Source organism: Pyrus communis, chromosome 5 (assembly GCF_041283825.1).
Source record: "Pyrus communis isolate YQ-2024b chromosome 5, ASM4128382v1, whole genome shotgun sequence".
In the NCBI taxonomy this organism is placed as follows: Eukaryota; Viridiplantae; Streptophyta; class Magnoliopsida; order Rosales; family Rosaceae; genus Pyrus; species Pyrus communis.
Genome location: NC_142569.1, coordinates 4,390,826 through 4,413,241, shown reverse-complemented (window position 1 = coordinate 4,413,241; position 22,416 = coordinate 4,390,826). Strand labels below are relative to the sequence as shown.

At 40.1% G+C, this 22,416-nt stretch overlaps 6 protein-coding genes across 6 annotated transcripts; 3 read left to right on the top strand and 3 right to left on the bottom strand.

Annotated features, from left to right (window-relative positions):
• Positions 1–796: 796 nt before the first annotated feature.
• On the top strand, positions 797–4,859 carry FLS2 (Leucine-rich receptor-like protein kinase family protein). The gene is made up of 2 exons (XM_068465692.2): positions 797–3,932; positions 4,228–4,859. Exons 1-2 carry the CDS (start codon positions 797–799, stop codon positions 4,566–4,568), a joined length of 3,477 nt encoding a protein of 1,158 aa, XP_068321793.2. The 3' UTR covers positions 4,569–4,859.
• Positions 4,860–4,944: 85 nt separating this feature from the next.
• LOC137723749 (uncharacterized) lies at positions 4,945–5,924 on the bottom strand. Its single transcript, XM_068462943.2, has 2 exons — positions 5,813–5,924; positions 4,945–5,702 (listed from the first exon to the last, which is right to left on the bottom strand). Exons 1-2 carry the CDS (start codon positions 5,870–5,872, stop codon positions 5,031–5,033), a joined length of 732 nt encoding a protein of 243 aa, XP_068319044.2. The 5' UTR covers positions 5,873–5,924; the 3' UTR covers positions 4,945–5,030.
• Positions 5,925–6,877: 953 nt separating this feature from the next.
• On the bottom strand, positions 6,878–7,957 carry LOC137724484 (chlorophyll a-b binding protein 3, chloroplastic). Its single transcript, XM_068463223.2, has one exon. The coding sequence runs from the start codon at positions 7,850–7,852 to the stop codon at positions 7,055–7,057; it is 798 nt and encodes a 265-aa protein (XP_068319324.1). The 5' UTR covers positions 7,853–7,957; the 3' UTR covers positions 6,878–7,054.
• A 1,378-nt stretch (positions 7,958–9,335) lies between these two features.
• LOC137724482 (chlorophyll a-b binding protein of LHCII type I, chloroplastic) lies at positions 9,336–10,511 on the top strand. Its single transcript, XM_068463221.2, has one exon. It carries the CDS (start codon positions 9,626–9,628, stop codon positions 10,418–10,420), a length of 795 nt encoding a protein of 264 aa, XP_068319322.1. The 5' UTR covers positions 9,336–9,625; the 3' UTR covers positions 10,421–10,511.
• An 865-nt stretch (positions 10,512–11,376) lies between these two features.
• Positions 11,377–17,823, bottom strand: LOC137726552 (putative starch synthase 4, chloroplastic/amyloplastic). The gene is made up of 16 exons (XM_068465485.2): positions 17,511–17,823; positions 17,151–17,382; positions 17,010–17,058; positions 15,594–16,692; positions 15,461–15,512; positions 15,114–15,236; positions 14,966–15,041; positions 14,689–14,873; positions 14,407–14,601; positions 14,240–14,311; positions 13,319–13,528; positions 13,033–13,158; positions 12,562–12,711; positions 12,414–12,475; positions 12,251–12,326; positions 11,377–12,053 (listed from the first exon to the last, which is right to left on the bottom strand). The coding sequence occupies exons 1-16, from the start codon at positions 17,660–17,662 to the stop codon at positions 11,877–11,879; spliced, it is 3,036 nt and encodes a 1,011-aa protein (XP_068321586.2). The 5' UTR covers positions 17,663–17,823; the 3' UTR covers positions 11,377–11,876.
• Positions 17,824–19,017: 1,194 nt separating this feature from the next.
• LOC137726865 (Pentatricopeptide repeat (PPR) superfamily protein) lies at positions 19,018–22,006 on the top strand. The gene has a single exon (XM_068465820.2). The coding sequence runs from the start codon at positions 19,463–19,465 to the stop codon at positions 21,344–21,346; it is 1,884 nt and encodes a 627-aa protein (XP_068321921.2). The 5' UTR covers positions 19,018–19,462; the 3' UTR covers positions 21,347–22,006.
• The last annotated feature ends 410 nt before the right edge of the window (positions 22,007–22,416 follow it).

The following is a 22,416-nucleotide window of genomic DNA, read 5'->3' as shown; positions in this document are numbered from 1 at the left end:
TAGTTGTGCATAATGCGCACACGGTGTTTGGTCGAAACCGCGTTTGGCACGACACACTCAGAACCATAATCTGCTCAGTTTATAGAATTGGGAATTTAGACTCCCACTAGAGTCCCAATCACAAGAGGCCCTATAGTCTTGTATTCGAGCGCCAGAACGAAGGGGGAGTACTGTCAACCAGATTTGTCAAACTTAATTTGGTATGGAAGTTTCACATGTTTCCTTACTTGAAAGTTGAAACGAAGGAAATTGTGAATTTAGAAAGTCGGTAAATTTTGGCCATGTTTACTCAGGTAATGAATTACAGTTTATACTGTAGAATCCATATACGTAATATTTCAAATATGTTGGTAAACACGTGGAGAGTCAAGAATCCAAATAATTATGACCCTCATGTACTAGTAAATATGTAATAATTCGAATGTTAATTCCAAATAAGTAAACATGCGAAATATCTCAGATTTTGCGTAATAGTGAGCTAGCCTTTCCGGATATATATACTTCCTGATAAGTAAACACGTGGGTAGACAGCTAGCCTTTTCGGATTTATATACTTTCTGAGTGCACAAGTAGAGAGATTGGTGGTAGGGTTTGGTCCAACTGGGTTGAGTTCAAACTTCATAGTCAAATTGTACATTCTTTGATGATTCAAAAAATCACAATCTTTTTGTCTTCCTTCCCTTGATCATATGTAGTTTAACAAAGTTCACTTAATTAATTGTGGGGGGCACTGATTAGTCGAAAAGCTTGTATATAAAAGGCATTATCCTCACTTGAAAGCTTATCTGCTACAAAAATGGTGTCTCAGAGGTTAAGTTTGGTCATAGTCTTACTCTGTTCTGCTCTACTTACTGTTCTTTCGGCTCAGCCAAGCTTGGAGGTTGAAGTTGAGGCCTTGCATGAATTCAAGAAATCCATCGATGCTGACCCCAATGGAGCACTTGCAGACTGGACAGAGGCAAATCATCACTGCAATTGGTCTGGTGTTGCCTGTGGCCCTTCCACAAATCGTGTCATTTCGATTTCCATGTATGACAAGCAGCTCAGCGGTCAGATATCACCGTTCCTCGGAAACATCTCAGGCCTCCAGGTTCTTGATTTAACTTTAAATTCATTCACTGGACGTATTCCAGCTGAGCTGGGGCTTTGCTCCCAACTCTCTGAACTTATTTTGTATCAAAATGCTCTTTTGGGTCCAATTCCGCCAGAGCTAGGCAACCTTGGAAATCTTCAGGCATTAGATTTAGGTGATAACTCTTTAACTGGAAGCATCCCGGAGAGCATTTGCAACTGCAAAAACCTGTCACAGTTTGGTGCCAATTTTAATAATCTCACCGGAAAAATCCCATCAAACATAGGAAATCTTGTTAATCTTCAGTTCTTCGCGGTGTATCGCAACAACTTGGTAGGCTCAATACCTGCTTCCATTGGTAGGTTGAGAGTTTTGAAAGCTCTAGATTTAAGTCAAAACCAGTTGTCAGGTGTAATGCCCAGAGAGCTAGGGAATTTGTCAAATTTAGAAATGCTTCTCTTGCTCGAGAATTCCTTTTTCGGGAATATCCCTAGTGCACTAGGTCGTTGTAAGAAGCTTGTTAATCTTGAACTCTATGACAATCAGTTCACCGGAGGCATTCCTTCTGAACTTGGAGATTTGCTCAACTTAGAAACATTGAGATTGTACAACAATAGGCTAAATTCCACAATCCCACTTTCCATTTTTCAGTTGACGTCCTTAACCCATTTAGGACTTTCACAGAATGAGTTAACCGGAACAATACCAGCCGAGATTGAATCTTTAAGATCATTGCAAGTGCTGACCCTGCATTCCAACAAGTTCACCGGTGAGATCCCTTCATCCTTGACAAGCCTGACAAATCTAACATATTTGTCAATGGGCATCAATTTCCTAACCGGGGAGCTTCCATCAAATATCGGGTTGCTTTATAATCTGAAAAACCTGACCATGAACAGCAACTTTCTTGAGGGATCCATTCCATCAAGTATCACCAATTGTACACATCTTTTAGTTATAAGCTTAGCTTACAACAGAATAACAGGAAAAATTCCACAGGGGCTGGGGCAGTTACCAAATCTTACTTTCCTTTCGTTTGGATCAAATAAACTGTATGGAGAAATCCCAGATGACCTCTTCAATTGTACAAGCCTAAAAACTCTAGATTTGGCCATGAACAACTTTAGCGGTTTGCTGAAACCAGGAATTGGAAAACTCTCAAATCTCAGGCTTTTTAATGCCGTCTCAAATTCATTTGTCGGGCCAATTCCACCAGAAATTGGCCAATTAAGCCAACTTATCCTCCTTTCACTTGCTGAGAATAGCTTTTCGGGTCCAGTTCCACCACAGTTATCTAAGCTCTCTCAGCTCCAAGGCCTTTCCCTGTACGACAATGCTTTAGAAGGAGCCATACCTGAGGAAATTTTTAAACTGAAACAGCTAACCAATCTTCAGTTGCAACACAATAAACTGAAGGGTCCAATTCCAGATTCTGTGTCAAAACTTGAGTTGCTTTCATACTTAAACCTCGGGCATAATATGCTCAATGGTTCCATTCCAAAAAGCATGGCTCACCTTAATCGGCTGACAACCCTGGATCTCTCTCACAACCATCTCTCGGGATCCATTCCTGGATCAGTGGTCTCAAGCATGAGAAGCATGCAGATATACCTGAACTTCTCATACAATTTCTTGGATGGCACCATTCCGGATGAGCTTGGTAAGTTGGAAATGGTACAAGCCATTGACATTTCCAACAATAATCTCTCTGGAATCATTCCCAGAACAATAGAAGGCTGCAAGAACTTGTTCTCTTTTGATCTATCGGGGAACAAACTTTCTGGTTCAATTCCAGTTGAAGCTTTTGCTCAGATGGACATCCTCACAAGCTTGAATCTTTCAAGGAACAACTTAGATGGTGAAATCCCGGAAAAGTTATCAAATCTGAAGCATCTTAGTTCCCTTGACCTTTCTCAAAATCATCTGAGGGGCATTATCCCTGAGAACTTTGCCAATCTTTCCAGCTTGAAGCACTTAAATGTCTCTTTCAATCGACTTCAAGGCCATGTTCCAGACAGTGGAATATTCAAAAAAATGAATGTGTCCAGCTTGATGGGGAACCCAGATCTCTGTGGTAACAAATTTCTCAAGATATGCAAGAAAAGTTCACACCGGCTGTCCAAGAAAACCAAGTTTATCCTGTTGGTGCTTGGATCTGCTTCTCTACTTCTGGTTCTAGTGCTCAGTATTCACATCCTCCGCCGCTTCAGCAACTCACGTAGACCAGAAAAGCTTGAGGATCCAGAATATGACTATGCTTCAGCATTGACCCTCAAGAGGTTTGATCAAAAGGATTTAGAAAATGCCACCGGTTCCTTCAGCAAAGATAATATTATAGGTGCAAGCAATTTGAGCACTGTGTACAAGGGTGAACTAGAAGACGGGCAGATGGTAGCCATAAAGAGATTGAATCTGCAGTACCAGTTCTCTGTCGAGTCTGATAAATGCTTCAATAGAGAAATCAAGACACTGTCCCAACTACGGCATAGGAATTTGGTGAAGGTACTCGGTTATGCATGGGAAAGCATGAAGTTAAAGGCCTTGGTCCTGACGTACATGAAGAACGGGAACCTGGACAGCATTATACATGAAGATGAGTTGAATAATTGGAAATGCACATTATCTGAGAGAACCAACATTTTAATTTCGATAGCAAGCGGATTGGATTACCTGCATTCGGGTTATGATTTTCCGATTGTTCATTGTGACTTGAAGCCTTCTAACATATTGTTGGATGATGACTGGGTGGCCCATGTGAGTGATTTCGGGACGGCTAGAATGTTGGGTGTTCATCTCCAGGACGGGAGTAGCCTTTCCTCAGCATCAGCTTTCCAAGGAACAATTGGCTACCTGGCACCAGGTGACCTTTTTTAGTCTTGCCCTAAATTCCAACCTTAAACAATGAAAGTTATAACTCATCTCCATTGCTTATATTTTATATGCTGATAGTGTTCATGCAAATATGCAGTCAATCGGTTGGAAACAACTTACACCGGACTTTTCTTTTCAATTTCTGAAATTAATATTCAAAGCAAATACATTCATCTCTCTTTCTCCTTTTTTTAGTCTTGCTCTAAATTCCAACTTTAATATGTCTCAAAATACAATTTTATCGCTTTCCATGGTACTCACCAGCTTAAAACACGCATCTGCAGAATTTGCATATATGAGGAAAATCACAACTAAGGTCGACTTATTCAGCTTTGGTATAATAGTGATGGAGCTGCTGACAAAGAAAAGACCAACAGGACTTATGGAAGAGAATGGGCTGCCAGTGAGCTTGTCTCAACTTGTGGAGAAAGCCGTTGCAAATGGAAGAAAGACACTTCTTCAAGTTCTGGACCCTATGCTAGCTTCAAATATCTCAACGGAAGGGGAGAAAATTGCAGAAGAGCTACTTAAGATAGCCTTGCTTTGCACCAACCCGGATCCTGACAACCGACCTAACATGAATGAGGTGTTGACCGCCCTTCTGAAGCTGAAAAGGGAAACATAGTACAACCACCATGGTGATTACATTTCACAGTTCAATAAATGTTGAATCAGTTTCAGCGATGGAAGATAGGAAGAATAACGTTGTCTCATCGTGCAGTAGTTATTGTGCAATGAAACGTATAAATTTCTTATATGTTCCACAGACATATTCAAGTTTCACAATGTTTTGTAGAATCGAACTCTGATGTATTAAATTCCATTTGAAGTATGGCAGTCACTTGGATGCCAAAAGAACATTTCCCAATAAAAATTGGGTTGAAAGATTGAAAAACAACCGAATTTGATGAAGAAAGATTGGATCTTTCACTTAATTGTTGCATAAACCATAAAATTATGAATACATGTAAACAACAGTTAGGAAAAACGAATTACATTACTTTATGCTAAGAAATTTAGATTTATGCAGAAATTTTTACAGTTAAAGACAGAGAATAAGATAGAGAGTAAAGTTTCGGTGCCTTGATCAATCTGTTGGGGGAGGATCTTTGACCAAAAAATCCCCAACAGTCGAAGGGAATTCCAAGCCTCCAAAACCATGATCAGCACCATCAGAAACAAAAGCAGCTTTTCCCAAAAGCAAATGTGCCAACCTGAAAGGTTCAATACTCCCCTCCCCACCACCATTCATAAAGCACTTAATCCAACCATCCAACCTCTCCATTTCTTTCCCACACTTCGGCCCCTTCACCCCAACAATCTTCTCATAAAACCCGCCTTGACAACGACAAGAACCACCACCAATGCCGCTACCACCACCACAACATTCACCCCTTTCTTCCTCTCCTCCTTCACAATTAGACAAACCCAAGAGTTCAATTAACTCTCCAATATCGCCGGTTGCATAATTTTCGGTGTCATTGATGGTTTCGGGTTGATGCAGGGCACTCGTTTGAGGTGGGTTTTGTTGGGTTGGTGGGAAAAGTAGGGAGCATGAGAGGAATGCTTCTGGAGGTTCACCACTCTCTTGCAATGCGTTTAAGCTCTGATTGTTGTTGTTATTGGACTGGTCAAAGGGGAGATATAATGGTGAGCTTAGTGATTCCTCTTCTGTTAAAAGCTTGTTGCTTTGTAACAATGGTGATGGTGAAATACTGGATTTTTTTTCTGGGTTCTCTAATTTCAGTCTCTTCTCAACCTATGGAATTAAATACCAAGAAAATAAAAATAAATTCAAGACCAAGAAACACACTAAACTAAATCCATAAATTAATTTAAAAAATCTGGGAAACAGAGAAATAGATGAACCTGTTTCAGGGAGGAGAAGAAATTGGAGTGCAGAGACGCTGGTGACCGTCCATCTTTCATGTTTGACTTGTGCTGCAGAGGGTTTATACTTGATAGCTTATATAGTACCGATAAAAATAAATAAATAAATAAATTGCTAGGCAGACTGCAATTTGTAACTAACCTTTATATCATCTCTCAAATACATATGGTGGTAAGTCACAGTTATCCACTCTTTTTGGAGGCCAAAAATACTCACAGAGGCATTTCAGTCTCCTTCTAACCACAAATCTGACTTCCACACCAGCAACGGGTTTTGAAAAATTTTAGGATGTCAGGAACACGGACAGAAATTCGAAGTGTCGTAGTACAATTGATTAATTATTATTATTATTATTATTATTATTATTTTTTTTAAGTTTCTATAACCAATTGTAAAGTCACTTTGTATTGCGAGTTGTATTCCTGGCACACTAAAGAATCTCTCTCTACTTAATGTAGTTTAGAAAATATAGTCTCCCTGACAACACCTATAGAAAAAATGTAATCGCAACTAATTAAATGGTAATGTTAGGGAGGTAGACAAAATTTTGAAAATTAAATGACATAGAAGTTAATAATTACTTTATTACTTAATTGTTGATAAATATGTTCGTTCTTATTGGTGACACATCATTAAATTTACAAATTTTGTTTACAAATTTAATCTCCCTAACATTAACCTTATCTAGCTAAATTCGTTATGCAGTGCCCTCTGCTCCGAATCACTTAACAATAACAGTACAGTAAGATTTTTTTTCCAAGAGGATATTTTAACCTTTTTTTTCATTTTTAGAAGGACGTTAGCATTAGTGAATTAGATAATAAATTGTTAAGATGATGAAAATAAGTGGAATCAAACTCACACCATAATGCATAAACATAATTGCAGAAGGCGTTATCTTAAACTACATTAATCCAGGTGGAAACAAGAGTAAGGAGCAAGTTACATTGTAATAGCCAACTAGTAACTTAAACCGCATTTGCTCGAATGTTGTAACTTAAATTAGTTTAGAATATCCTCCAAATAAACAAACGGCAGATAAATTGACAAATGTTGAAATTTACTCCATTCAAAATTCAGCATCACATAAATAGATAATTCACATTTTTATGCACTAGGGTTCGCCCACAAATCTACAACATGAACAAATTTTCCCCACTCAAATCCACACTCAATTAAAGGAATTCACAACATTTCTTCAACACTTCTCATACTCTCAATCACTTTCCGGGTACAAAGTTTGTGGCGTAGTTCCAGGCATTGTTGGCAACTGGGTCTGCAAGGTGGTCGGCAAGATTCTCCAATGGTCCCTTTCCGGTGACGATGGCCTGGACAAAGAATCCGAACATGGAGAACATGGCCAACCTTCCATTCTTGAGCTCCTTCACCTTGAGCTCGGCAAAGGCTTCTGGGTCGTCAGCAAGGCCCAAGGGGTCGAAGCTTCCGCCGGGGTAAAGGGGGTCGGTCACCTCTCCGAGGGGTCCGCCGGCGATTCTGTATCCCTCAACTGCTCCCATCAACACAACTTGTGTAGCCCAGATGGCCAAGATGCTCTGTGCATGGACCAAGCTAGGGTTTCCCAAGTAGTCGAGACCGCCCTCGCTGAAGATCTGGGCTCCGGCCTTGAACCACACAGCCTCACCGAACTTGACACCGTTGCGGGACAAGAGCTCAGGGAAAACGCATCCAAGAGCTCCGAGCATGGCCCATCTGGAGTGGATCACCTCAAGCTCACGGTTCTTGGCGAAGGTCTCTGGGTCGGCTGAGAGTCCAGCGGTGTCCCAGCCGTAGTCACCGGGGAACTCGCCCTTGAGGTAGCTTGGGGGCTCACCGGAGAATGGGCCCAAGTATTTGACTCTGTCAGGGCCGTACCAAGGGCTGCCAGAGGAAACTTGTTTGGTAGCAGTTTTCCTCATGGAAACTCTTCCGTTTCCGAAAAGCTCGGTGGCTCCCGGGGAAAGTTGCACGGCTTTGCCGGCGAAGGTTGGGGAGGAGAGAGCCATTGTGGAAGCAGCCATGGTTGAGAGAGAGAATTGAGGCTTGATCGATGGTTGAAGTTTGAGAGTGGTGACTGATGGTTGGTGAAGTTAATTTGGTACGTATTTATGGTGCGTTTGCTATCGAAGCCATTTATCTTATGCTATCTAAAGCTTTAATCTCATTGGACTGCCAAGATTTTTCTCTTGTTTTCGTTTGCCACATGTCTGTCTCTGTAATCCACCACGTCCTCAAATTCAATCCCTGGCTTATAACCAATGTGCCACTGACACTCTCCCTAACAATCTTGAAAAAAATCTACAAGCTGGTACGTTGGAGAAATTTTTTACTTTCTGAAACACGGACGGGTAGTATATTATGCGTTATATATAATGAAAAGTTGCATCTTTTAAATTCTTAATTTTTTATACAAATATTTAATCACTTCTATAAAAACACGTAGTTTACTAACTCATGTTTTGACCACATTGAAAAAAATTTTGGCACGTTGGTGCGTTCGATAAGATATAGTATGAATTATGGTAAAATAAAATTGTAAAAAAAAGTAATTAATATCGCTGGAGTGCTACAGATGGGCGTCGTGAGAATGCCTTATCAACGTCTGTCGAATATGTTAGGGTTGATTATATGGTAATTAATTTTCATCCTTCAGAAAAAGGTTAATGAAAAATCGAGTGGTAGGCAGAGGGTGTGAGAGAAAAATATCTCTGCAGAAGAAGAAAAAATCTTTGTGATAATCTTGGTCCACTTCCCAACTTATTTTCACGAACCAGATTAAACTTTGGATGCAAGCCATTATACCAAAACTAACGGTAATTTTTTTTTGAGAGTCTGGCCGGTCGATATTCATTTAATGTTATTGATATTGTCTTAGTTTAATCACCTATTATTAGGTATGAGTTTTATCACAAATGATTTCGTTGATATTATTAGTGAAAACTCACATATGTTTATATATTATTTTATCTAATATGAGTCTATGACCGATCGATGTGAGATCTTATTTTGAAAAAAAATACATACAATGTGAAGTTGTCTCCTATTAAAGTACGAAACATGATTTCAGAACAAAGGGTTATCGTGAAAATTCTGCACCTGGCTGTAGAAACATATAATTTGACTAGTTTTTATTTTTTATTTTCTTATTAATTTGGCTAGTTGATTGGCAGCCATTGGAAGTTGCTTCATTCATTCATGGCTAGCAATGCAGCAATATTCTGAGAGGTCCAGAATTTGGAAACACGTAGGTGTACATTTGCATGGTAGAATTAGGGTTTGGTCCTACAGAGGAAATCCTCTACCATCTCCAAGCACAGAAAGCCTATCCAATTGGAACAATTGGCAATGCTGGATTGGACAAACTAGTGGTGCCCATGCATTATTGTCTTTAGATTTTTCAAACACTGGACAGAGATCCACTACGAATCAATCAGCTAATTTAGACCATTCAAATTGAATCTGACGGTTTTATTAACTTGTTCTGCTGGCCTACCTCGTCACATAAATCGAGGACTTCGATTCCTCATTCGCACAAACTAAAACTCGAATTTCCGGTCACTAAGGTCTCAAATTCCAAACTGTATAATCCAACGACTGTTGGTACTGGTGGTAGAGGGAGCCAACTAGACAAGGAAAATCGACCATCAAAATCTCACAACCAATGAGAATTAAGATGTTGATTTTCTAGGATAAGGGCACTGATCTATATAAGCCATGAAGTCACTCACAACCACCCATCATCCTCTCTTCCCTCAACTGTTTTTTCCTTCTACTTGAATCACATTAGTTTTGCAATGGCTGCTTCCATGGCTCTCTCTTCCCCAACCTTCGCCGGCAAAGCCGTACAACTTTCCCCTGGAGCCACCGAGCTTTTCGGAAACGGAAGAGTGTCCATGAGGAAAACTGCTACCAAACAAGTTTCCTCTGGCAGCCCTTGGTATGGCCCTGACAGAGTCAAGTACTTGGGCCCATTCTCCGGTGAACCCCCAAGCTACCTCAAGGGCGAGTTCCCCGGTGACTACGGCTGGGACACCGCTGGACTGTCAGCCGACCCAGAGACCTTCGCCAAGAACCGTGAGCTCGAAGTGATCCACTCCAGATGGGCCATGCTCGGAGCTCTTGGATGCGTTTTCCCCGAGCTCTTGTCCCGCAACGGTGTCAAGTTCGGCGAGGCTGTGTGGTTCAAGGCCGGAGCCCAGATCTTCAGCGAGGGCGGTCTCGACTACTTGGGAAACCCTAGCTTGGTCCATGCACAGAGCATCTTGGCCATCTGGGCTACCCAAGTTGTGTTGATGGGAGCAGTTGAGGGATACAGAATTGCCGGCGGACCCCTCGGAGAGGTGACCGACCCCCTTTACCCCGGCGGAAGCTTCGACCCCTTGGGCCTTGCTGACGACCCAGAAGCCTTTGCCGAGCTCAAGGTGAAGGAGCTCAAGAATGGAAGGTTGGCCATGTTCTCCATGTTCGGATTCTTTGTCCAGGCCATCGTCACCGGAAAGGGACCGTTGGAGAACCTTGCCGACCACCTCGCCGACCCAGTCGCCAACAATGCCTGGAACTACGCCACAAACTTTGTTCCCGGAAAGTGAGAGCTCAGGAGTTGTTTTGTACTTTTGTTTGTACTGTTGTCGGTGATGTAAATTTGGTACCAAGTAATATGGACAGCAATAATTTGAACTATGTGCTACAATGTGTCTGAAATTAAGAGATTACATGGTTCAGATCCACCTAAAATCTTTCCTCCAAACTGAAATTTTTTATTTCAAAAAACCTCGATTCAATTTAGGCATAGAACTCAATCTATTCCTTTACTGGAACAACGATTTTTCTTGAGTACATACAAATACAAACATTTAGTATCGACACATGTTAGTTCGAGTGTTAATTCCACCCGTGTAAGTTTATCTTATACTACTGGTTTGAAATCCAAATAAAGGAGAAGGGAAAGTGCATAAGATAGATGACAACCAACACTTTGTTCTTCATGTCAAATCCTTAAAATGTGAATCTTAAACGAACATGCCAGTTTGAGTGTTGAATTTGATTCAACAGATTAAGGGCTGATTTGGTATTGCTGTGCTTTGAAAAAAAACTGCTTCTGCTGTGCTGTGAGAATAAGCAGCTGTGAAATAAAGCAGCAAAGTGTTTGGTAAACTTTTTTGTAAAAGTGCTTTTGAAAAAAAAAAGCAATATTATAGTGTTTGGTAAACTTTTATGTAAAACAGATGTGAAAAAAAGCCAGTTTTTCAAAGCTGGGTTTTGCAGCTTCTTGTTTTTGGCTTTTTTTCACCCAAAACTGTGAAAAAAAGCTGAAGCTGAATGTTTACCAAACACAAAAACAGCTCCCAGCTTTTTTTGATACCAGCTTTTTTCAGAATCACCTCAGTACCAAACCAGGTCTAAACTGAGTGACAAATGACAGTTGATCAAATATGTGCCGGCAGGATCCGAATAAAATCATTCCGTGTTTACGTGCAGTGCGAGCTCGGTTATTTTAATTTGCTTCTATGAAGGAAAAAGATACAACAATTACGAGAATAAAAGATTGAAGCATTCAAACGACAATTAGTATTGCTCAAAATGGAGATGATTTTGAACATTTATTTGTTTCATCTCTCTTCTATATTTTGCGTATAGAAAATGACCTAAAAGGTATACAACCAACGACGACAATAACAAAACTTTATCCCACTAAGTGGCGTATACAGATGAGTTTTGTAATTATAGTAAGAACCTAGTCATTAGCATACAACAACTACAGCTGGTTTTATGAACAAATAAATGGCGATCGAATGTAAAAAAATGAACATTTGGACGAAGGCGCAGCGACTCTGTCGCTTCCAGCATTGAAGCATAACCCTTGCAGAACTTGAACATATTCGATCTCAAGCTTCTGTTGTGCTCGCTGGTCAGATTACTTGCATTCACAACATGCATCCATATATTGAGCTTATCAGTCTGAGCTCCAACTTGTCAGAGACGAAGTCACATTGGTTTTGCTAAATAAAGCGTCGACATGTCTGGTTTAGCGAGGTATCGCAAAGCTCAAGTGCGAGCGGCTGCCCTTGCTCTGGCCAGAGACTTGGAGTAGAGTTCTTCGTATTGTGATGCAGAAGTATCCCAACTGAAATCTATATTCATGACCTTCTGAACAAGCTGCTGCCAACTATCAGGGTTATTCATGTAGAGGTTGAATGCACGTTCCATAGCACCGTTTAATCCCTGTCGGCATTTCCAAGTCAGGATACAGCTAATCATGGACAGGGAAAACTAAAATATTGAAGTGGAGAAAAATCACGAGAATAACGGAGACAGATGATGCAAGGATGTCCTATAAAATTCCAAGCCTTGGGAACCACCGATAAAAAAGAAGAATGAAAGAAAAGAAAAACAAGAATGTATATGTGTGTGAGATTTACCTGTTCGTCAGGAGTCAAGAATGAATATCCATTCCGAAACTGAAGAGGTACGGTGTCATCATCAACATCAAAGACACTGCAGACAAAGTATATAAGGAATTAAGTTTACACTTCAAGGAATAACATAAATCGTTAGTAGAAGCTATAGGCATTGGATACCCACCTATCATTTAGACCACCAGTTTTTCTTGCAATGGGTATAGAACCGTATCTCATGGCTATCATCTGCCCAAGAAAAATAAGACGTTAATCCAGCAATACATAGTGACTAGTGTGCTGAAGTTTTGCACGGGTAAGAGAACAGACTTTACCTGTGTAAGTCCACAAGGCTCAAAGATAGACGGGATGATGAACATATCAGAAGCAGCGTAAATGGTATGGGAAAGAGAATCATCATACTTCAAAATCAACCGAATATGATCATGATTCGCAAAATGACTTGCAATACCCTCAAATTCCCTCTACAGTAGAAAACATGGCAAGAAACCTTTCAGTTAACGGTTCTACTAATAAGTATTTACAACCACTTGTTAATCAAATAAGCCCAACAAACACACCGAACTCAACACGCGATATTAAATTGGACTTGAACCCAGAATCTTAGTAATATATTCGATTAGAGAATAGGTATAATGTTTGATAATCCATTCATCTTAACAATATATTTATATGATAAGAGACTGCCCAGACATGTCCCTTCTTGAGCATATATAACAACATAAAAGTCTAACAGTAACGAACATAGCCAGGATATAATATCAAAACGGAAGATAGAGCAGTGCCTGAATATGATGAACTGGGCTAGAACCCAAAAGAACAAACTGTCCTCCGAGCTCCAATGTTCGATATATCGCATGTCTGATAAGATGCACACCTTTCTGTGGCACCAATCTTGTTATGCAGCCCACCTATTCAAGGAGTGATCAAACAGTTTCAACTAAGGACTAAAGTTGCTTGACCAATCACTCATCTGGCTTACCGCTTACCGAAAATAGAATATGATGCCATTTTATGGAGTGCCAAATATGACTCCATGTGAAAATCAAATTTAATAGAAAATCAAATTACCAATGGCCTCTTGACATCTGCCGAAGAAAGCCCCAGATTTCTTCTTAATGCTTCCTTATTTTCTGCTTTCCCCTGACGATCATTAGCACTGTACTGTACTTTGAGATATGCATCAGTGGCAGGATTCCACGCATCAGCGTCAATACCATTAAGAATTCCAACGAACTTCTTAGAATGGAAGTTTAATGTTGAATGGAGACCATGTCCTCCCTGTGATCATAAATAAACAACTATTTTTATACAAATGGAAGTTCAAGAATATCCAATAACATGGAAGCATGAAATGATACATCAGGCAAACCATATGACTGACACAAAAATTCGACAAATTGGCTAACTACACAAGACTTTTCACCCATGGCATCTTAATCAATTTCAAGGCTGTCTACCGTAAAGTTATCTTGACTTTGTCATGAAAGTTCAAAACAGAGACCATGATGTATTTTGCATAAGTAGGGAAGAGAAATGTTGTTCTCTTTTCTCATCTGTGAAGTGTACTTATGCCCAAAAACAGAATAAAAGTGGGATATTGAGTGTCCAACAAGAAGAACCTATTGAGTAGGAGCCACATAATTTACTAGAGTCCAACACCTGATGACTTCTATATCAAAGCTCTCATAGAAAAGCACATTTTTGAAAGTTTTTCTTTCATCTTAAAGAGGGCAACATCATCTCAGCACAAATCCATAAACAAAATCATACTCAGATGTTATTCCTAACGTGTCTGGAATCTGGATTACTACTTATACAAGAGAGACATATTTACTCAATTTATGACAGAAATTAACATTTGGTGAAAATAATTAGATTCTCCAAAATCAAATGTTAAAGGAAAACAATATCTCTAGGCTGGGACAGGGCAAGCAATTGAATTTGAATCTGATATCTATAGGAACTCGTAAGTATGAGCAAAAGCCATACCTCAGCAGTCCGCACCTCTTGCGCATAGGTGGGTGATACTGTTGTCACAATATTAGAGAATACAACTGCACCCTTAAAGAGGAAAAACAAAAATGAAAATGGAATCAGGAAAGGTTTTACTGACTCCTGAAAGATGCTGGTAATAGATGAATCAACAATTGCTATACCTTAACAGCATTGATCCTATCGTGTGCTGAGTTGTCCTGCATTCTATCTGGTCGATTTAGCTGGTGGACATCAAGACCACAAGATGCCAATTCTGAAGCACGCGCAGTCCCTTGGTATTCAAAGTTGTGGCATGTAAAACATATTCTACCTGAGTTCAATCCCTTTGGAGCATATAGATCCCAGTAAAGTGGTGCCTAAGAACAGCAACAAGTCAATCACTGAGAGAACTAAGGTGGTCAAAGACAGCATGGTAGGAAAATGAAGGGTTTAACGGTCCATACAACAAAAGCTGTCTGCCAATCATGGCAATGAATTATGTCTGGTTTCTTGCCAGATTGAAGAAGCAACTCAAGGGCTGCACGACTGAAAAAGGAAAATCGCTTGAAATCATCACGTTCCCCATAAAATTGTCCTCTCCAGAAGAACTTGTCAGGATGAAGAGGCTCAATAAAATAAACTGGAAGACCTGCATAATCAACACTAGAGTGAGCATCCAAGACTACAGTGAGAATCCAAGACAAAAAAAGTCATGCAAACAGAAACTTTCAATGTACGAACCTTCTACAGTGCCAACCCAGACTTTATTTTTGAATAGTCGACCATCAAAGTATGACTCCAGCACCACATCTACGGCCTGCATGTTAATGTGTAATGAGACTCAAGTAGAAAAACATCTTTTCTAAGATTCATTAAGTATTCAGTTTACCATTAGGTCAGGAACATGATCGTACTGCATGCAGTCATATTTGGGAAGTATAATTTCCACAAGGTGTCCCTTCTTCTGCAGTGCTTTACCAAGACCAGCCACAACATCCCCCAAACCACCAACCTGTAAAATTAACTAGTTATGTTGATGGTATGTTTATCAAACCAAATGAAAGATCATTGAGTTGTCCCTATACATTTACACAAATGTTAATGCTTAACAAATTCCTGAATCTGAACTGCTGTAATAAAAGTTATTGTAGCTTGACAAGTAAGAAACCCCACTCGGTTATCTTAATAGAATAAAGCAAAGAAAGATACAAATGTATAAAGGCAAGCTAATCTCACCTTAGCAACTGGTGCCATCTCTGCTGCAATATGAACGACATGCAATCCTGGACTAAAAATCAACAAAGTCGCAGATTAAATAGAAGCTTAAATATGTAACCCCTTCATTCTTCTAATACTAGAACGTTCATACCTTGTTTGTGATGATGTCAGTTTGAGAAATGTAAACACAGCGTCATTCACGTTCTTTTCCTTGCATGCCATGTATGAGTCACGAATTCGTCGATCTCTCTTCCAGACCATTTCTCTCAACACCTTGGCATCATCCATTGATATTTTTTTCTCAAACAACCAACCATCGATCATAAGCAATAAACGACTCCAAAATTCCCACGGCATATCATCCACAGGTTCATCAACTGCCCTTCTCTTGCTTTCTTCTTTTAGAGTATTTAGTGTATCTTGAAATTCCTCCACAGATTCTTGATATAATTGAACATAGGAATGTATCTCTTCATCAGATCTTTGAAGCCGGTCCTCCATAAGTTTTATCTTCTGCTGCATTAGCTCATTATATTGTTGCATCTTTTCTGATGACTCCTTATAGATATTAGCTGTTTCAAGAGATTCTTCTAATTTATCAACTTTCTTTCGAATCTCCTGGTTCTGCTGTAACACGGTAATAGCTTGATCTGCCTGTTTGGTTGACTTGTCTAGCAATAGCTGCAAACTCTCCACCTTCTCCCATAATCCTTTGCATTCGACTTTAAGATTGGATAGTTTGGAAACATCTTCCTGAGAAACTGACAATTTCAATTCCAACTCTTTCAAGGCAGACTCTAAAGTCGACCGTTGTTTTTCCAGCATTACCACTCGTTCATCCGTATTCTTCACACAGCTAAGCTCCTCCCTAAGCGCTTCTACATCATTCCTGAGGGATTGATTTTCTAATCTCAATGCATTCAGATTGGCAACAAGAGCATTGATGCTAGTTCTGTATGGTACAGGAGCTTCTTCATTAAACAGCTCGTCTTCATTCTCAAAAATCTCCACCTGACCTCTTTCGACACCACCACCAGTATTAAGATTCAGATCATTCCGCATCTTATCTAATTGGTTTTCTAGAAGTTCCACCTTTATTTTTTCCTGGGCAGCTACTCTAATCCGTGCATCGGTCTCTGCCAATCTCATTTCCAAAGCATTCATCTCTCCTTGCAATGCCTCCTTCTCACCAAGAATCCTGTCAAGGTCTTCAAGCGCATTAACCCGCGCTTGGTTGAGAATATGGATATCTGAGGAAACAAAGATATATACACATTTCACAAATCTAATAGAAGAGGCATAAACAGTAAGACCTGTTTGGGAATGCTTCTAAAGACTAAAAGCGCTTCTGATCACATTTGAAAAAAAAAAAAACTTAGAAGCACTTTTACATAAGTCAACTGCTTTCTTAACTGCATTTAAAAAAATCATTTGAATTTGTGCTAGAAATTTCGAAGTTTTCTAATAAAGGTGCTAGAAGTGCTTATGCCTGGAAGTGCTTCTAACAAAAGCAGTCCCAAACGGACCATAAATGAAACCAAATGAACAGGGAAGAGTAATATCATACTTTTCTCTGCATTTCTAATCATGCCAACCAAATCCTGTGTACTATACGCCTGTAAAGCCAACGAGTAATCAAATGTATGAAAATTGAACAAATATGTATGTATGAACCCTTGAGTTTCGAAAAGCAAAGGCGATGAGTTACCGAAGGATCTGCTTGATCAGACGGAGTCAGAGCCGTCGAAATCGAATCGTCTCCATTGGCAGTGCGAGCTTCGTCATCAGATACGCTTTCAATGGGGACGACGACGCCCGCCGAAGAAGCATTTTCAGATTCGGAGTCGTCGTCGCCATTGAGCTGGAAATCTGCAGTCATCGAAGGCTGTTCGACCGAGTCTTTCTTCCTCAGTCTCTGCCTCTTATTCACGCAATAGCAACTTCACAAGTTTGAAATTGAATCAAAATCATCATCAATCACTTGATCAAGCAGATTGAACTTTGAGAATTTGATCGATAAACGAGCTCAGAGAGAAGAGGGAGAAAGAGAGGAGAGAGAGAGAGGGACCTGAGATTGCGGTGCCGGAGCTTGCAGGAAGAAGGGGGAGAGCAGTGAAATGAAAAGCGGGAGCTCGAATTTGAGCAGTGCCTGGAGGTGGAGTTGGAGCCGCTAATGGTGAGCCCCTGAGTTACGAACCAGGTCGTTAGCCTGACCGCCATTGATGATCAACTCAACCTTTCTCTCTCCTCTTTCCGTGGAGAGAGAGACGAAGGAGTGATTTCTTTGGCACAATGAGTACTAGTTGGATTTACTATTATCTCTTTCTTCTCATCGTACGACTCGCGGTGTGTCCAAGCAGAAGCAATCTCCGGTCCAAGGAAGGTATATTCGAATCCTCTCCCCTTTTTATTTTGTTAATTTTTTATTTCATTTTTCACGGATTCATTTTTTAGACCGTTCTTTGCGTTCGATTAGTCACGCTGATAAATTACTCAATAATAATTAAAAATTATTAAAATACATATGTGAGTGTTTCTCATTTTAAAAAGTAAATTAACGTACCAAAACCGCTCATTAATTTTCCATTAATTTGTTACGAGATAGCTCATATTTTAAAAAATAAAAGAAATTAAAAAATTGAATTGGATTAGTGAACAATATTGAGGAGGTGAGGTGTAAAATGTAGATGCAAAGTTGGGCGCTTCACACTCTTATCCAAATCGAATGGTGATGGGTGTGGGTCATGGGAGAGAGATCATCTCCGGATTCGTTTCATTAAATCTTGTCAATCAATTAATTCGAGTTTTTGAAATTTGATCCAACAGCTAAAAATAAGGAGTTCCTTTAAAAATTATAATAATTTTAGTCGTTAATCAAATTTCAAGAGTCTGAATTTGTTGATTGACAAAATTGGTGAAAATAATCCGGAGAACATCCCTTTTCATGGGCCAAGATCCGTATTGGATGGCCCTTCCACAAAATTTGGAACTTAGGTCACATTAGATCAGTTCCACTCGTGGGGACATTAATTGTCATCATTATTACCTTAAGGGTTTGAACTTGTGAAATTGCAAACATTAATTGTTACAATTAATTATTGTCATCGTTGTTACCTTTTGGGGCTGAAAGTTATTAGTTAATTAACTATTTGTATTTTGCATTTTTACTGATTGGGCTTTGGCTATTCTTATTTTGTTGGGCTAATTTAATGTACTTGTACTGGATTTTTCTCTTTCAATGAAACTGCTTACTTTGTTTTCGACCAAAAAAAAAGAAATATCTGTCATCATTGTCACATTTTGTGACTCTAGGATTTGGGTGCTGGGGATTCAGATAAATATCCATTGGTTTTGCTCCAGGGCGAAAGTCTGGAAAGAAAATGAGAGAGAGACGGGATGTAAAGAGTAACTAACTACCTATGAACTAATCAACAATCAAACGAGATTGAATCTAAATAAGTGAATGAACGAGTCAGGGATTTGCAAAGAGCAAAGGACTATAAAAAAAACACTACCCATAATAGGAGTTTTGGCTAATTTGAGCTGAAAGACGAGTTGAAGAAGTCAAAAGAGCAGGAAGAGGCATGATAGCCATCAACCAGAAGCAGTGCAGAAAGAGGCGGGGGGAGGCAGAACCCAAGTTGGGAAAAAGATGGGGTGGTATGAAAATGTTAACGAAGAATTGACGAAATTATTAATTATGGGCTTGAATTTTAACGGACTTTACTACAAATATTTACGTTTGAATTTTTTCTCTATGGTATTAACTTTCAATTATCCTATAACAATGGAGACCATTAAAAGCCATTATTTTATGACATACGATTGTTAGGAATTGGAGTTCCTTGTGGTTCAATGCAACTTAATATTTTTCCGGAGAATAAAAGTCACCTGTAAAATCGCGATTTATGGAACTTGGAAGCAACGTTTTGTAAAGCTGAGGAATTTATTATTTCTAAATAGATAAATAAATATCTTTGCAAAAATTCATGGTGCTGTGATCAGACACCGACACTCCTGATGAACAAAGCCGCCAATTTGTTCAGGAACCCATCTGTTTCTCTGCGCCTCGGCTCCTCCTTCTCGCACTCCGCCGCCCTGTCGCCTACTCAGCCGCCGCACAACCTCGCCGCCTGCATAGCCTCCCTTCAAGCATGCGCCCGCCGCCAGAATCTCAGAAAAGGCAAGCAAGTCCACTCATTTATGCTTGCCAATGGCTTCCTCAGTTCCCCTCTCTCCACCACCAGCCTCATCAACATGTACTCCAAGTGCAACCAGATGGACGACGCCGTTTCGACTTTCAATTATCAGTCTTTTGACCACAATGTGTTTGCTTACAATGCTGTCATTGCTGGGTTTATAGCAAACGGGTTGGGTAGGGATGGGTTCGAGTTTTATAGAAGAATGCGGTTTGCCGGTGTTGTGCCGGATAAGTTTACGTTTCCGTGTGTGATTAGGGGTTGCAGTGGGGTTTTGGAGTTGAGGAAGATTCATGGGTTGGTGGTGAAATTTGGGTTGGAGTTGGATGTGTATGTTGGCAGTGCTCTGGTGAATACGTATTTGAAATTTGGGTTGATGGAGGAGGCACAGGAAGTGTTTGACGAATTGCCTGTTAGAGATGTTGTGCTTTGGAATGCGATGGTTAATGGGTTTGCGCAGATTGGGCGGCTTGAGGAGGCTTTGGCGGTGTTTAGGATGATGGGTGAGGAAGGGGTTGTGCCGAGTAGGTTTACCGTGACTGGGGTCTTGTCGGTTTTCGCTGTGATGGGTGGTTTTGACAATGGGAGAGCGGTGCACGGGTTTGCGACGAAAATGGGGTATGATTCAGGTGTTGAGGTTTTGAATGCGTTGATCGACATGTATGGGAAATGCAAGTGTGTTGGAGACGCCTTGAAGATTTTTGAGATGATGGTTGAGAAGGATATATATTCTTGGAACTCAATTATTGCGGTGCATGAGCAATGCGGTGATCACGATGGGACTCTGAGGCTTTTTGATAGAATGTTAAGGGCTGGAGTTCTTCCTGATTTGGTAACCATCACGACGGTCCTTCCAGTGTGCGCTCATCTGGCAGCATTGATGCATGGTAGAGAAATTCATGGATATATGATTAAAAATGGGTTGGAGAGGGATGTGAATGTTGACGACGTGCAAATCACCAATGCAGTCATGGACATGTATGCAAAATGTGGGAGCATGAGAAATGCTTATATGGTTTTCGATAAGATGAGGAATAAGGATGTTGCATCCTGGAACATCATGATCATGGGTTATGGCATGCACGGATATGGCAGCAGGGCATTGGATGTGTTCTCTGATATGTTTGAGGCACAAATTAGGCTTGATGAGGTTACATTTGTTGGGGTTTTGTCTGCGTGCAGCCACACAGGTTTAGTCAGAGAAGGGCGTGAATTCTTGAGACAAATGAAGTCGAAGTATGGCGTGGTTCCAACCATCGAGCATTATACTTGTGTGGTTGACATGCTTGGTCGAGCTGGGCATCTGGAGGAGGCTTATGAACTGGTGCTAGAAATGCCTATCGAGACCAATCCTGTGCTGTGGAGGGCATTGCTAGCAGCATGTCGACTCCATGGGAACCAGGATCTCGCAGAGGTCGCTGGGCAGAAGGTGATTGAACTTGATCCAGGGCACTCTGGTAATTATGTGCTGATGTCCAATCTTTATGTAGCGAATGGTCAATATGATGAGGTAACAGAAGTTAGACATTCAATGAGCCAACAGAATGTGAAGAAGACACCGGGCTGTAGCTGGATTGAGCTGAAGGATGGTGTGCATGCTTTTATTACTGGTGATAGAGCCCATCCTAAAGCTAACTTTATTTATGCCGAATTAGACTCATTGACTGCTCGTCTTGGTGAGATCGGATGTGTGCCTCATTTCTAGAACTTGATTTGTACTGAAGTCCAGCGTGGTGGTTCTCGATGGATATTTTCCCCATCTTCCCCGCAATACGCAGAAAACAAAACAAACAGGACAATTGACAACAGGAGTTACACCGGAGAGTGAAGAATCGATTTTTACTTGCATTTTTGGCCGAAATGATCTTGATCTGCTCTTACTTGGGGTGCAAGGTTGATCGCTGAACCGCAGAAGGGAATAATAGCTTGCTACACTTGTGAAGAGACGGAAATTGAAGAAGAGACGTAAGAGAAACCAAAACTTATTTCGATTCTCTCATTTGGGGTGCTCTGAAACGCTATGCTGTGTTAGTCAGGATCGCTGAATGCTACTCGACCGTAGATCTGAAACACGAAATGGCTTGCGACTGTTTCGGCTCTGGGCAATGTTTAATCAGTGTTTGAAGAAAGCTGCATCACTCTCAGGACTTGACAAGCAATTCTTCAGAACATTATGCAAAACAAACAAATTTTGAGCCATGAACAGTTTTTACAATGCAACATATTTGTTTCTTTTTCCATTTCTTCTTTCAGAAAGAGCAAAAGCACTTTGCGAAGTAGCCTTACTTTTGTTTTGCAAAGAAGTTTTCATGATTCAAATCTGTGACCTTTCGGTTGCAAAAGAGTAACATTTTCATTGCTCCAACTCGTCCCCTCCTTTTAAAAAGATGCTAGCAATCGGCACACATGCTCCACCCATGCAAAGTAATTTATTTTTTAATTTACTATGACTTATCATTAATGAGCACAGATGACAACTCAAAAAAGGAAAAGACAGATTAAAAAGAGAAGAGAAAAGGTAGGAGAACGTGGAGAATGTAGAGAGAGGAAGAAGAGGAGAAAAGCAGGGTATATTTATTTTTTAATTTTTAAATAAGATATGTTATATTTACATGGTTGTGATGTTAGTATAGAAAACAGTAAAATTTGTGTTAAATGTAATTACTAAGTTGTCCACGTTTTTCATTTTTGTTCAGTTCTGTGAAGAAGATTAGAATGGTAATTTGCTAGAGTTTTGATTGATAAACAAGTTTTATTAATATGTTTTGTAGTTAG